The sequence below is a fragment of the Culex quinquefasciatus genome, chromosome 2 (genome assembly GCF_015732765.1).
Source record: "Culex quinquefasciatus strain JHB chromosome 2, VPISU_Cqui_1.0_pri_paternal, whole genome shotgun sequence".
NCBI lineage: Eukaryota > Metazoa > Arthropoda > Insecta > Diptera > Culicidae > Culex > Culex quinquefasciatus.
The window spans coordinates 57031847-57046510 of record NC_051862.1 but is presented as its reverse complement, the minus strand read 5'-3'; the positions used below and the strand labels follow the sequence as shown (position 1 = coordinate 57046510).

At 39.2% G+C, this 14664-nt stretch overlaps 2 protein-coding genes across 4 annotated transcripts; one reads left to right on the top strand and one right to left on the bottom strand.

Annotated features, from left to right (window-relative positions):
* Window positions 1-149: 149 nt before the first annotated feature.
* LOC6042627 (actin-related protein 10) lies at window positions 150-1595 on the top strand. The gene is made up of 2 exons (XM_001870654.2): window positions 150-352; window positions 421-1595. Exons 1-2 carry the CDS (start codon window positions 282-284, stop codon window positions 1490-1492), a joined length of 1143 nt encoding a protein of 380 aa, XP_001870689.2. The 5' UTR covers window positions 150-281; the 3' UTR covers window positions 1493-1595.
* A 101-nt stretch (window positions 1596-1696) lies between these two features.
* LOC119766793 (protein DDI1 homolog 2) lies at window positions 1697-11839 on the bottom strand. 3 transcript variants are annotated; one of them, XM_038252613.1, is made up of 5 exons: window positions 11056-11839; window positions 5884-6617; window positions 5619-5820; window positions 5395-5457; window positions 1697-2440 (listed from the first exon to the last, which is right to left on the bottom strand). In XM_038252613.1, the coding sequence occupies exons 1-5, from the start codon at window positions 11333-11335 to the stop codon at window positions 2181-2183; spliced, it is 1539 nt and encodes a 512-aa protein (XP_038108541.1). In that variant the 5' UTR covers window positions 11336-11839; the 3' UTR covers window positions 1697-2180. The 3 variants fall into 3 exon arrangements, with proteins under 3 accessions (XP_038108541.1, XP_038108542.1, XP_038108544.1); XM_038252614.1 differs by having other exon boundaries at window positions 5395-5454; XM_038252616.1 differs by lacking the exon at window positions 5395-5457.
* Window positions 11840-14664: the final 2825 nt, after the last annotated feature.

Sequence of the window (14664 nt, the reverse complement as noted above, 5' to 3'; positions counted from 1 at the left end):
GTTCTTTCCGAGCTTCATAACAGTAAGGTTAGCATGAAGAAATATTAATGATTCTGGATGTGCGTGTAGAGAATTACTCTGAAGTCAAATTTTGACCATCGACGCACCCCTCGATATTGTTGTTGTTGTTGTCCAGTTTGACAGTTATCGCAAAAAATGTTTACTGATGTCATCACTATCTCCGAAATCGTTTCAATTTCGTGTTACTAAAATCGAAAATTCTTAAATTTCTGCGTATAACTCCGTGAATAGTGCGAAATTACACTGAAAACGTGGCCAAGATGCCTCTCTTCGACTCCGTGCTGCAGGAAAAGCCGGCCATCGTGCTGGAAATGGGTCATGCCCTTACCAAGTGAGTATCCGCCTGCCGAGTTTAAAGTTGTAATTTTGCTTAAAATGTACCGTTCCCTCTCTCTGCAGACTCGGTTACGCCGGTGAGCCCCACCCCCGCAGCATCATCCCGTCGGAGGTGTTGGACCACAAGGCGAAAAGTGCCAACCGGACAACCCCGAACAGGAAGCTGTTCGATTACGCCAACGAGTCCGAGCTGTACGACCAGCTGGTGGAGTTTCTGAAGATGATCTTCTTCAAGTACGTGCTGGTCAGCCCGAAAGAGCGCAAGATTGTGATCGTGGAGTCGGTGCTCTGCCCGACGCAGATCCGGGAGAATCTGGCCAAGGCGCTGTTTTGCCACTTTGACGTTTCGTCGATCTACTACGTTCCGTTGCATCTGGTGGTGCTTTCGACGCTGGCCGTGGACACTGCTCTGGTGGTGGACGTTGGGTACAAGGAGGCGAGTGTCGTCCCGGTTTACAGCGGAGTTCAGGCGGTGTTTGCGTTTGAAGCGCAGAATTTGGCGGCGGAAGCGATTCACGAGTACATCAAGGGCGAGTTGATTTTGAACGGGGTTGAGGAACATCTGCTGACAGATTACGTCGTGGAGGACATTAAGGTGCGGACGTGTTTTGTGACTACGAGGGAACGTGCCTGCAAGTGGCGCAGCGAGGAAAAGTTTGAAACCTGTCCCGATGTGGACTACCCGATTAAGGGAGATGAAATCATTAAAATTCCTGGCATTTTGCGGGAAACAGCGTTTGAAGTTCTGTTTCCCGAGGATAACGACCACCTCAACTTGGCAAACATCATCCTGAATTCGATCTTGAAATGCCCCAAGGACATGCGGAAAGCGCTCGCTGAAAACCTGGTTCTCGTGGGCGGTACCACAATGGTCCTAGGTCTGGCAGCGCGTCTCAAGCAGGAACTGGCGGCGCTTCTGCAATCGGACCAGTATCGGGAAAAGCTCTTCATCAAGACGTTCAAGTTCCACAAACCACCGGCGAAGGCCAACTTTACCGCCTGGCTGGGAGGATCGATCTACGGTGCGACGGATCTGGTGCTCACCAAGTCGATTGCCCGCGAGGCGTACAGCAAGAACCAGCAGCTGCCCGACTTTACCAACTACGATGAGACGCGATCGCACGGTAGGATTTAGGAGGGAGTGGTTTAAATTATTTATTCGAGTACTCACAGTGAACTATATTGTAATTTGCACTACCTATTTTTATTTAAAACTAATAAATTATGCTTCGAAACAATTTTGAAGCGAGTTTTGTTGTTTTGAGAAAAAACAAGCCTAATATTCAAAAATATTATGGAATATTAGATGTGGTGATATGAAAGTAGTTAACAAGCTTGGTTTATTACTGAAATAAACTGTATTTATTACTTAAGTCACCCCTAAATGATGTCAGTTCATTCGTTTTTTATCTTCTTTTTTTCTCTCTCGTTTTTAACTTTTTTTTTGTTCAGTTTATTGTTGAGTGTTTCTGTAAATAGTTTGCTTTAGTGATCAAAAATGCTCGCTGCACTTAGTTTAGTAAAGATACTTAACGATATGAAAAAATAGTTGTTTTTTTTCAACCTCAGCTTAGCTTTTCGTTAACGCAGAAAGAAGAAAAAACGAGAAATCTATCGTGTAAACCAAAACTACCCTTTGCCCCATCATGCCACACACAGTCCTTTAAGTTGAATGAACGCGAAAAATAATGGATTGTTTGTTCTTCCTGAAGTGATTTGTTATAAAAAAAAATGCATCTCTTTTTTTGTGAAAAGTGTTAGTAACTGCTTTCTGTCCAAGAAAAAAAACTTATCCTAAAGTGAAACAGAAAAAAAAACGCCATTTATCCCAACTTGGCAAACAGACCGGAAGTGGCCTTGGTCTTGTCCCCGTTGGCGGCCCGCAGCTCCGTGATGACCATCTGTCGGGAGAATCCCATCGACTCGAGCTCGACGACGTCCATTTCGGAAAACTGATCCGTCGGGAGCAGCACCAGGGGAACGTCCTCGGTGGCAGCTGCGGGCGGGGCAGGAACTGGCGGCGGCTGCTGCTGGCCGGATGAGGTAGGTGTGCTGCTGCTGCTGCCGGTGCCACTGGTCGATGCTGTACGCAAATAGAAAATGCAATAGCGGTCAGCGGGGGTGTGTTAATAAACAGAGATTTTGGTTTGCAGTTCTTTATTTTCTTGAAATGGAATGCAATACTCAGGGTCATGAAAAAACCTAATTGATAATTATTTAAATAGCTTAGTTTACATAAATTCTTAAATTCTTAAATTTTTAAATTCTTAAATTCTTAAACTCTTAAATTCTTAAATTCTTAAATTTTTAAATTCTTAAATTCTTAAACTCTTAAATTCTTCAATTCTTTAACTCTTAAGTTCTTAAATTCTTAAATTCCTAAATTCTTAAATTCTTAATTCTTAAATTCTTAAATTCTTGAATTCTCAAATTCTTCGATTCTTAAATTCTTAAATTCTTAAATTCATAAACTCTTAAGTTCTTAAATTCTGAAATTCTTAAACTCTTGAGTTCTTAAATTCTTAACATCTTAGATTCTTAGATTGTTAAACTCTTAAGTTCTTAAATTATGTAATTCTTAAATTCTTAAATTCATAAATTCTTAAACTTTTAAACTCTTGAGTTCTTAAATTATTAAATTCTTAAATTTTTACCATTTTAGATTCTTAAATTCTTAACATCTTAAATTCTTAAATTTTTAAATTTTTAAATTCCTAAATTCCTAAATTCTAAATTCTTAAATTCTTAAATTCTTAAATTCTTAAATTCTTAAACTCTTAAACTCTTAAATTCCTAAATTCTTAAATTCATAAATTCTTAAATTCTTAATTCTTAAATTCTTAAATTCTTAAATTCTTGAATTCTCAAATTCTTCGATTCTTAAGTTCTTAAATTCTTAAATTCTTAAACTCTTAAGTTCTTTAATTCTTAAATTCTTAAAATCTTAGATTCTTAAATTCTAAAATTCTTTAATTCTTAGACTCTTAAGTTCTTAAATTCTGAAATTCTTAAATTATTTAATTCTTAAATTTTTAAATTGTTTAATTTTTAAATTCTTATTTATTATTATTATTTTTGGAATTTCAGAAATTTTAAATTTTTAAATTCTGAAATTTTTTTATTTTTGAATATTTTTGTTATTAAATAAAAATGGTTATTTCAACCTCTTATTTTTTCAGTTTTTGATTCCCATTTTTTTCTTTCCTCACCTTACTGAGGAAAGGCTATCAAATACCTCGAAAAATTAACTTTTTAATTAGACCTCCTAGACCTACCGTCATTTATACATATCGGCTGTATGTAGACATGTGTACCGAATCAATGTCACTGGAATAACTCGTCACTGACTGAGCCGATTTTGACCGTATTGGCCTCATGCGATTCGTCTTGGGGTCCCATAAGTCCCTATTGAAATTTATAAGATTTAGTAAAGTACATCAAAAGTTATGGTTAAAAACTGCTGCATATAAATTTCACAAATTATAAAAAAGGGTGGTTTTTGCATGAAAACCTGCCATACTATATTACAGCATTATCTCCTGTTGGATTATTAATCTAAATTTTCTTTAAAAATGTTCATGTTCTTTTCAAGAATTGTGTACAGATTAGATTCCATAGGTTTCGCAATTTCGATTTTTTCGATTTTTCTATATACTTTCTTTAGTATTCTTAAACGGGATTTGCAATTGTCGTTATGACTCTGTCAACAGAATTGATTTACTTATAAGATCCTTTATTTCCACAGCCGGCTGTCTAATATTGGATCACAAACAATTATTTGCGTCGGGATTTAACATTTAAAAATACTAACAACAAACTAAGTAGAAACTGATTCGATAGCAACATTTAGTTGCTTTAGAATAAACCTTCAATCGTTAAAATATTAATTCCGTACATTCACTATTTGGGAAATGTCTCAACAGCAACATCCGATTGCTTGCCTTGAGAATAATAGTTCATCCGTTAATCTCACTTATGCCAATGGTCGTATCGCTTGCTTAGGGCGAATCCCAGACCTTTACCTATCACAACTACCAACTCCCCACGACACTTACGCAACCTTGTTGTTTAAATTCGATCAAATTTTGTCAAACGGTCAATTTGGTCGAGTTCCACAATAGGGCTGAGAAAAAGAGCCTGCGAATGGTGGAGATGGGAGCGGCCGGCAATGGATGGCTTTCATGGTGCTGCCTGTCCTGTTCTGGTAGAATTGGTTTTAATTCCGTTTAATCAATATCTAAGCAACCTGGGCTGGACAATCATCACATATACATGACGAAATCCAGTCTGCAACCCGCTAAGATCACCATCTCCATGCGAATGTGAATGCGAAAAATTTACCAACACATTCAAAGTATGTTTACATGGGAGCTGGACGTTTGTTTGCAAACGAATATTTTCGCAATCTTCGGCAAAAATTCTCCCAGGAACATGAACTATAAGCTCATGTGGCTTTGAAAAAAAAATCGTCAAAAGGGCGGGTTACGGGTTAAGAGAAAAGGAGTCAAGAAATCGCTTTACGAACATCAAAACAAAGGAGAAGGAACGCCCTCTCTGGCTTGCTTGCGCTGCCGTTGCTGCCCATATGGTTTTTTTCTTGACCGGTTCCTTCCGAAGTGCATATACCGCTTAAATCCCATTTAAACTTCAAAATCAAAGCACCAGGCCCTGTCGCAACCAATCAAGCCCATACATATTTGGTATTCGAACTCAAAACAACTTCATGCCCTGAAATGCCCGCAAAATTGACCCATTTTGTTACACCCTAATGGAGAATTAGGGCGATTCGTCGCACTTGCATACAATCTAGAAATTGCATGCAATATGTCTAGAATTGAGCCGCCCTAGTTCTCCATACAAACTTTGTAGAAAAAACATCCGGCCAAGTCTATATTATATTCAAATTGCACGTGTTTCAGCGCAGAAATTTTGTTGGTCGTTGTTATTATAATTTGGCCATTTTCATGAACCTGAGTGTGCGAGATGTGTTGCAAGAACCTTGTATGAACTGAAAAGTGTGTGTGATATTTCACTTACGCGATCTACGCCTTTTCGACGACGCTTGCTTCTCGGCATCCTGCTTCCCCGCTGTTTCTCCTTCTTAACAAAATTCAATTTTAAATTTTGCACACCCCGCACGGCGCAGACCAAAAACATGTAATACGAAAAGAAAATTTACAACAATCCAACAAACGGTCATATATTTCACCCCCAAGGAAAAATCTCACGCTTCCAGCCGAAAATCTTCATTCTTCACTAACCTTGATCCTGGGCACTCTTCGCGAGTGCTTCCTTCACGGCGAGTTCCTCGGCAAGGCGCGCCGATTCGGCCAGCGCCTTCTGCTCCTCCTCCGGACTGCCGGTGAGTCGGGCACACTCGGGCAGCTCCCCCTCGGCGAGGAACTTTGTTTGCGTGCCCGTCGTTCCGATCAGCAGGCAGTTGTTCTTGAGATCGATGTTGCACTGTGGAGTCAAGGGGGAGAGTTTTAATTAAGTGGTCTTTTCAACGAATTATCCCTCGCATACCTGGTGTCTTTTCAGCATATCCAGGCCGAGCAGCATGTCCATCGGTTGATCTTCGAGCACCGAAAAGCTCGACGTCAAAAAGTCGTTCTCAATTTGAATCTGCACCATGTGGATGCGTCCGATGATCTTCTGCACGCCCACGCCCTTCGCAATGCCCGCCCATCTGGTGTCGACCAGCCGCATGATGTTGCACCGTTCCGCCGCGGCCGCACTCATGATGGTCGCTTGCGCCCCCGAATCGATGAACGCCTTCACCGGGTGGCCGTTGACGCGGCAGTTGATGTACAGCATCACCACCGTGCCGAACGTTTCCGGATTGTACTCCATCGCGGCTTCCATGTTCGCTTCGATGTTCTTCTGCTTGATCTCCTCCGCGATCAGTCGCTGGGCTTCCGCGTCGAACGGGCTGGCCTGCAGGATGCGCAGTCGCTGCTGCTGCTTCTCCATCTTTTCGGCGATTTGTTTGCGCAGCACCGCCGCAAAGGTTTCCAGATTCCCAGAGAGCAGCGCTTCCGCCAGCCGTGGGTTATTCTGCTTCAGCAGGGCCAGCTGGTCCGGATTGGAGAGGAACATTTCCCGGACGACGGCCGGATCGTCCTCGGGGGCGACCGTGGGCGACGGGCGGTTGTTGTTGATGATGCCGGAGTTGCCACTGTTGGAGCGGCTACCGGAGGCGACCACCCCCGTGGGGACCTGGATCGAACCGAAGTCTAAGCTGGCAAGGCGGGTGGGTTCTGTGGGGGGGATTGAATCGAGAAAGAGGGAACGATTAATCGTCTCGGTGTTCGATAAAGTATTACATGCGATTTGAGGGGTTAGTAGGATAGGTGTGATTTGTCGTATATTCTTATATCCATTTTGAAAACTTTCCAATTTTTCAATATCCGGCTAACAAGTACGCAACCAATATAATTACTTGCATTCATTCTAATCTTGCATTCAACTTTGCATTCGCATTCAGTTCTTGTTCCAAGCTTAACACGTTCCAATCAAACTTCTTGGATTCTTATAACATTCTTAACCCTCCATACTCACTAAGCCTCGATGGTCTGGTGGAAATCTTTTTGTCTGCTAACCCAAAGGACGGGGGCTAATGAATTCTAGTTTATATTCGCATAATTCCTTCTTTTTCGTAAATTTGTAAATTTCTCGATAGGAGCAGATAGGAATCGAACCCAGAACCTTTCGCTTACAAAGCGACCAGCGTAACCATTCAGCCACGCCTTCTCCTAAAAGAATATAATTATCACTTATGTGGTCTTAACTTGTAGCAGGATTGCCAGATCTTCAATAGTTCGTACTTTTTCAGAAGGCCTTTCGATAACCAATCAAACGAAGTGTACATAATGTGATATTTGGTACGATTTCCGATTAAATAGGGCGTCCAATTTTCCCGGGTTTAGAATTTCCCGGGAAACGGGACACATATTTTTCAAATCCCGGGAATTCCCAAAACAGTCATAAAATCTATGTTTTCAATAAATTTGTTATGCGTGTCAAGCTTACAATCATAGAATTAGCTCAATACTGTTAACGGTCCACATCAATCATAGCTTTTGCACCCAGATTTCTGTTACAGACATTTTAGTATCTTCAAAACTACGGGAATTATCGATATATTTTTTATTCATCCCCTAAATTACTGTCTTCATAGTTATTTACAACAAAGTTTGACTATTTTTACAATCAGATTCTGGCGAAATTCGTTAAATTGAATTTAATACAGAATATTTTATAGTGATGATCAATTTTCTTCGAAAATGATCAACGACTTCACCTTAAAAGCCAAATAATTGTTGATATATGCGGAATACAAATTTGCTAATGCTTTAAAATTGTTATCGATTACTATGTATTCAGCTGTTCATCTTTTTCCTTAACCAAATCTGAGTTTCCAGACCAAAAAAAGATATTTTTTTTCAATTTCAGGAATACCCAGGACAAAATATCAAAAATCCCGGGATTCGGGAATTCCCGGTTTAGGAAAAATCCCGGGATTTTTGTCCCGGGAATTCCCGGGATGGACGCACTACGACCAAAATTGGAACTTCTATAACTTTTGAACTGCTAACTGCAGTCTGATGAAAGCATACTAGAAAATCTTAGGGCAAAATTACGCCCCAAGCTCTTTTCTTGTTAATACTAATAATTGCACATCCGAGAACAATCAAAAATCTATCTGGGTCATTCTCCGCCAACTCACACAGCAGTTGCCCCGACCCCTCTTCGATTTTCGTGAAACTTTGCTCTAAGGGGTAATTTTGGTCCCTGATCACGAATCCGAGGTCCATTTTTTGATATTTTGTGACGGTGGGGCGGTACGACCCCTTTAATTTTTCTGGTTTTTTACTAAGACACGTTTTACAGTGATTTGTAGTTCGAAATCGTGAAGAGATAGAAATTTGGTGTCAAAATTTTAAAAAAACGTATTTTTCACCAAAAAAAAAAGTTAAAAAATAGTTTCCCGTTACTCAACTTTCAAAAATCGTGAGACATGTCATTTTATGGGAAATTTAATGTTCCTTTCGAATCTGAAATAACCCAGATTTTAAAATTACGTGTTTTTTCTAACTTTGCAGGGTAACATTTTAGAGTGTAACAATGTTCTACAAGGTTGTAGAGCAGACAAAAACAAAAAAATTGATATAAAGGCATAAGGGGTTTGCATGTATTCTTCACGAGATATCAGACTTTTACAAAAAAGTTTTTTGGAAAAGTTATGATTTTGACCATTTTTGACCAGTTTATGAATTGTTAACCCCAAAAACTCAATCGTGTGCTTTTGAATGTATTTTTTTCGGCAAGCTCAGCTAATTTTGCATAAGAACAACCCCTTTGACGATTGTTGTGACTCGTGCATTACTAGAATTTGATTTTTTTTTCCAAAAAAAATTTTTTTTTGGTGGGTGAGTGTATCCGGTTTGTTTTTTTTTTTTTTATTTTCGAAAAATCCCCACATACAAGCAGTGCCCAAGCCATAAAAATCGTCCAAGGGGTCATTCTTATGCAAAATTAGCTGAGCTTTCCGAAAAAAATACTTTTACAGGCACACGACTGAGTTTTTGGGGATAAAAATTCGAAGAACTGGTCAAAAAAAATGGTCAAAATCATAACTTTTTCAAAAAACTTTTTTGTAAAAGTCTGATAACTCGTGAAGAATACATGCAAACCCTTTATGTCTTTATATCATTTTTTTTGTTTTTGTCTGCTCTACAACTGTGTAGAACATCGTTACACTCTAAAATGTAACCCTGCAAAGTTAGAAAAAAAACACGTAATTTTAAAATGAAAAATTTTGATCTAAATGAAAAAAATAAGCCAACTGGATTATTTCAGATTCGAAAAGTACATTAAATTTCCCATAAAATGACATGTCTCACGATTTTTGACAGTTGAGTAACGGGAAATGGCAGCGATTTTAAAACTATTTTTTAACTTTTTTAGATGAAAAATACGTTTTTTTCGAAATTTTGAGTACGCCATCAAATCGGGCGTCTAATTTTACACAAAATTTCTATCTCTTCACGGTTGCGAGCTACAAATTACTGTAAAACGTGTCTTAGTAAAAAAAACAGAAAAATGAAAGGGGTCGTACCGCCCCACCGTCACGAAATATCGAAAAATGGACCTCGGATTCGTGATCAGGGACCAAAATCACCCCTTAGAGCAAAGTTTCACGAAAATCTAAGAGGGCTCGGGGCAACTTTTTCCGATTTTGTGTGAGTTGGTGGAGAGTTATCCATCTCAAGAATTAAGGCGGCCAACTCAACTGCGTTGTGTCTACCGCAGAGAGGATTCTGAGAAAGGATCACATTATTTTACAAAATGTACAGAGGAGGAAGGATGCGTGGACATACCGTAACACACGTTTCATTAAATTTGATTAGATTAGTTATGAAAACCAATTCGTTATGTTAATTTTTTCAACTCGGCAAACTCGATGAACAAAAATTTTATGTTTGGCATATTTTTAAATGAATTTTGAAATTTGTTTTTTTTTTTAATTTTATATTAACCAAGTCGTCGCCGTTGTGCTAACTTGCCGTATGTGCATTTTGGGCCAAATTAGGTTAAGAACGTCATTTTGTGCAGCCGAAAATGCCCCACCTTTCAATCTTCACAGATCCCAAAAAAATGATTTCAATCCTGAGATATTCAATAAAAACCGAAAAAAACACCGTCCATTTTTGTCATATGAAAGAAGTTTCAATTTTGTCGTCCTATCTTGACACAGCCTGAAAATTGATGTAGGTGAGTGCGACATTTGGCCAAAGGGATTTCCGGTCAAAACGCGTTTGAAACAAGTACGAGCTCGACTGCCGTAAACATTTGTAATTATAACTCGGGAACTCGGCAACCAAATTCAACCAAACTTCGGGCAATGCACACAATAGTGAACCAAACAAAACGTGTTTGTTTTTGTTTACATTGCGTGCTCTCGTTTATATTTATTAAAGGTCATTAACACCCTACAACCCAACTCCGCCTTTAAAGGGGCTTCGATTTAAAAAATCATCAAAAATTCATTTTTCCAAATTTCATTGAGCGACTAACTCAACGATTGTTTTAATAGGAAGACCATGTTGACAAATACAAAAAAGGAAAATTTAAAAAAAGATTCGAAAACTTTGGTTTTATTAAAATTATGAGTAAATAACATTTAGCTCCTTTTTTGTTATCATAGTACATCCCTATAGTTTTTTAATAGCTCCTATTATAGTTTATAATAAACATATGAAAGACCATTTAAAAAAAAACTCTAGAATTGTTGTCAGCAACTTTGAAATTTGTAATATTATGGAACTCCTCTTCCTTTTTGCCTCTACGATTTAGAAGCAAGGTTCTAATGATTTTTCTACCATCCAAATTCGTTCTCAAAACAAGTACAAATTTAGCAAACAACGCCAACGCCAAAATCTCCACATATTCCAGTTCGCCGCCACAAAAACGCACCAAAACAGTCTCGCGGCACAACACGGCGGCGCAATGCATCAGATTGGCCGCCGCAGATCGTGGGGGTGATAAATGGTACATTTTTACCCGAAATAAACAGAAATCCCACGTACATTTTCAGCGCTGCCCGCTGCAGTGTGTGCAAGTGCAATGACCCTCGTCGCTGTGTATTTGCATGATTTTTTTTTATTATTTTCTTTTTGTAAAGTGACTTCATACCTGCCGGTGCGCCCGTCGGCTGGGGCCTCGTCCGGGCCGCCTGATGACCGCCGGCCTGCGAGATGTGCTGCAGCATGACCATGTCGCCGTCCTTGATGCCCAGCTCGGTGAGGGTTTTCTTGTCGTCCAGCAGCGGTTGGCCGTTGAACGAGATGACCATCTCCGTGGTGGGGAAGCCACTTTCGATTTCGCACAGGGCCTTGAAGTTTTCCAGCTCCAGATCGTCCGACACCTCCAGCGGGAAGGTGTAGTCCGCCGGGGTCGTCACTGTGACGCGCATTTTCAACTACTCCGGGAAACTGTGTCACGACGGCGAACTGAGGCCACGGAACGCAACTTTCCTTTCTCTTCAATGAGCGCTCGAAAACAACGCGAACTGCACCCGGTCGCGGTCAGTTGCCGATTGGCCGAAAGAAAAGCCAAAACAAAGATCTTTACCACTACTGCAGTTCCGCGCAGTAAAAACAGAGGACATTCGCCTTTCGGAACCTTTTCCCCCCTGGTCCTCCTCTTCTTCCCCTCTAAACAGCGCTTGTTTTCTTCACCCTCACCAAATTGGGGAAAAAAACAACACTTTCTACCGCGAGTGGGGGGTGATTTCCACAAAATGCCAATTAGTCAACGCGGTGCCTCACCTGCCGGACAGTTATGGCCACTGGCAGAAACAAGATCTACGACAAGAAAAACTTGGAATTTCCCTCGGAAAAACCGGCCCGAAAAATGTAAACGCGTTCGAGAGCAGCCAACAGCACACAACGCACACACAGACAAAGCACTCTTGAACTTTTGACTTTTGAGATGGCGTGCCAGTGACAGTTCGCGGTTTTCGATGATGATGATGGAGGGGAGTTGGTTCCCGGGAAAATGGAAATATTTTTTTTTAATTCAGCTGCTGACTGTAATTTTTATGTATGTATGTACAACAGTAAAAAACAAGATTAAAAAACATTTCTCGATTTCTGATCACTTTTTTCATTTTCTTGCAAAAAAAAATTGACAAGGCAACATTTTTTTGAGGATCAGCCGTCGTCTGTCGCGCTGTCAAGTAGAAACTTTTCTTTCAAGGACACTGAAAGAAAGTCACATAGCAATATCACATGTTTCACACGTGAATCTGCCCCATACGACTTTACATGTGAATGTCATGTGCAAATCACTTAGAAATTTGTCATCGCAAGACGCGATGAATTCAAATGCAAAACACGTTAACCTCACGTGTCATCCCACATGATTATCACATGAAATATTTATGGGATATAAATGGATTGCACATTAAAACCAAATGATTTTCTTTTCATTTTCAAGTGAAGGTTTTATGTAGCATATTTTTTGTCTATTCTATATTTGTGGTTGTAAAATAAAAATACATGTAATATCTTTTAGATTTTTGCCTTTATTTATATAACATAAACAACACTTAACAAACACTTTTGCATGATCAACACCGGCACTCCCAAGCTCAAGAAATAGGGGGAATTTGTATGGAAATTCCCCCCTTTTCTCGAGCTTGGGAGTTTAGGCGTTAATCAAAACTTCACTTTTAGAGAACGATTCACACTTAAAAAAGATTCTGGACGATCAGCGGATCTCTCTCACACCGGAACAAGCCTGGACGGGGGTCTTCGAAAGTCCTCTTCCATGGGAATCCCTAGGTTTTGCCGGAAATTGTCCTATCCGTGATTACCTGGAGAATTATTAGAAATTTTCTGCTTAGTATTAAATATTGAATTCTGTCATTAGGAATTACTTACCATATTATTAAAAATAATCCACTTTTTTTAGGAAGAAATCTTAATTACACTGAAAAAATCTGACATAGCAAACTCAAGTGCTGTTTCACGTGAGCTGCTCCAAAAATCATCACGATAAATTCACATGCTTATCCAATGACTTCGATAGTTTGTTCATGTTCCATTGATGTGAAAATCATTTGAAATTAGCTGATCCCAACTGAAAACCGCTTCACTCTTTTATCACATGGTGTTCACTGCGGATTCAAGTGAATTCCACTTCGATTTGCCCCATTTGACTTTTCCTTTGCTAGTGAAGGAAAATTCACGTTAAAACCAGATGTTTTGAATTTGAATGTCGAGTGTTGCAAATTTGTTCCGAAAATCAATAAGCAAGATGGCGAGAATGAAAAATGCACGATTTGAGCTCGTCTTTTAAATCAGTTTTTTATTTCAATTATTCAAGGAATTTATCTGAATTTTCATAAAGAATCGTTATTTTGACGATGGTAAGTAATTATGCAATTATAAAGTAATGCTTTGCTAATTAGTTTCTTAATACTTTTTGTTTTCAGGAAACCAAGTTCGTAAGTCTTTTTTCTTGTGCAAAATATCCTGCAGATTGCTGTGAACCGGATTGGGAAGCGGCTTTAGGAGCGTTCAGTGCTGTTTTTCGAGGACTCCGAAGTGCAAAATTGTCCTCGAAAGAGTATTTGCGGACCTCGTTGCGGACAGTACGATGTGTACCTTAGTGACCAGTGAATGAGGACGACCAAGAGTGTGTTGTTGGTAATGAAATATATGCGTGAAATGAAATGTGAAACAAAAAAAAAACAATTTTTAGATTTTTTTACCGTTATTTAACAGCAACAAAAGAAAAAAAAGTACGTGATTCCCATTTCATATTCACAAGGATTTCACGTGACAATCATGTGCGATGACACTTGAAGCTAACGTGTTTTTCATTCAATTATGATGAGAATTTCACTTGAATTTATCGCATCGCATTTTGAACCATTTCGATATGATTTTCACATGACATTCACATGCGAAGTCGAATGGGGCAGATTCATGTGTAAAACATGTGACATTACTATGTGCCTTTCTTTCAGTGTAAGAACGCGAGCTCTAGCTCGGACTTTATGAAACAGGCCATCTTGCTTTGGGATAAATTTTCGTCATCGATAGCATTTGAAACTAACGTGAATTTCACTTGGAAAACAAAGAACAAGTCGATTGGAGCAAATCAAAATTAAATTCATTTGAATCTCACGTGACTTACACTTCAAAACCAAAGGACAAGCCGATTGGGGCAAATTCAAGTGAAATTCATTTGAGTCTCACGTGAACACCATGCGAAAAATGAGTGAATGCTTGTTTGCCAATGATCAGCTGGAGCTGAATGAATTTCACGTTCATTTGAAATGAAAAGCATATGAGAGTCAAAGGAAAAGCACGTAAAGTTATCGTGTTGGTTTTTGGAGTAGCTCACGTGAAAAAACATTTGATTTTGCTATGCTGGTTTTTTTCAGTGGAGGGACACAAAGATTTATGGTTCAAAAACACCAAAATTAAAAAAAAACTGTAAAACCTTAACTAAATTTCAAAATTTAAAATGCATCTGAAAGGGCTTAGGGGAACAGCATCTAATTCCAGCGTGCCTCTAATGTTAGCAGGTCAGAACATTGACATTCAATTAAAGCTAATTAAAAGCGTTTTCCACTGAAATCGAGTGATAAATAGCTCAATAAGAAGTGAGCAAGCAAGTTTCTATTAAAAGTTTTGCAAAATTAGCAGTTTAAATAATAAAAATCAGCAAATTGGATGGAGTTATGAGCGAGTGCTTAACCTGCCAAACATACGAGAGTTTTCCCTAAAT

Excerpts from the sequence above, each read along its gene's own strand:
- LOC6042627 (XM_001870654.2), top strand. The coding sequence starts at position 282 with ATGCCTCTCTTCGACTCCGTGCTGCAGGAAAAGCCGGCCATCGTGCTG. Across the intron at positions 353-420 it reads ATGGGTCATGCCCTTACCAA|ACTCGGTTACGCCGGTGAGC; the intron begins GTGAGTATCCGC and ends CTCTCTCTGCAG.
- LOC119766793 (XM_038252613.1), bottom strand. The coding sequence starts at position 11,335 with ATGCGCGTCACAGTGACGACCCCGGCGGACTACACCTTCCCGCTGGAG. Across the intron at positions 6,618-11,055 it reads GCCGACGGGCGCACCGGCAG|AACCCACCCGCCTTGCCAGC; the intron begins GTATGAAGTCAC and ends TCCCCCCCACAG. Across the intron at positions 2,441-5,394 it reads GTCGAAAAGGCGTAGATCGC|CATCGACCAGTGGCACCGGC; the intron begins GTAAGTGAAATA and ends ATTTGCGTACAG.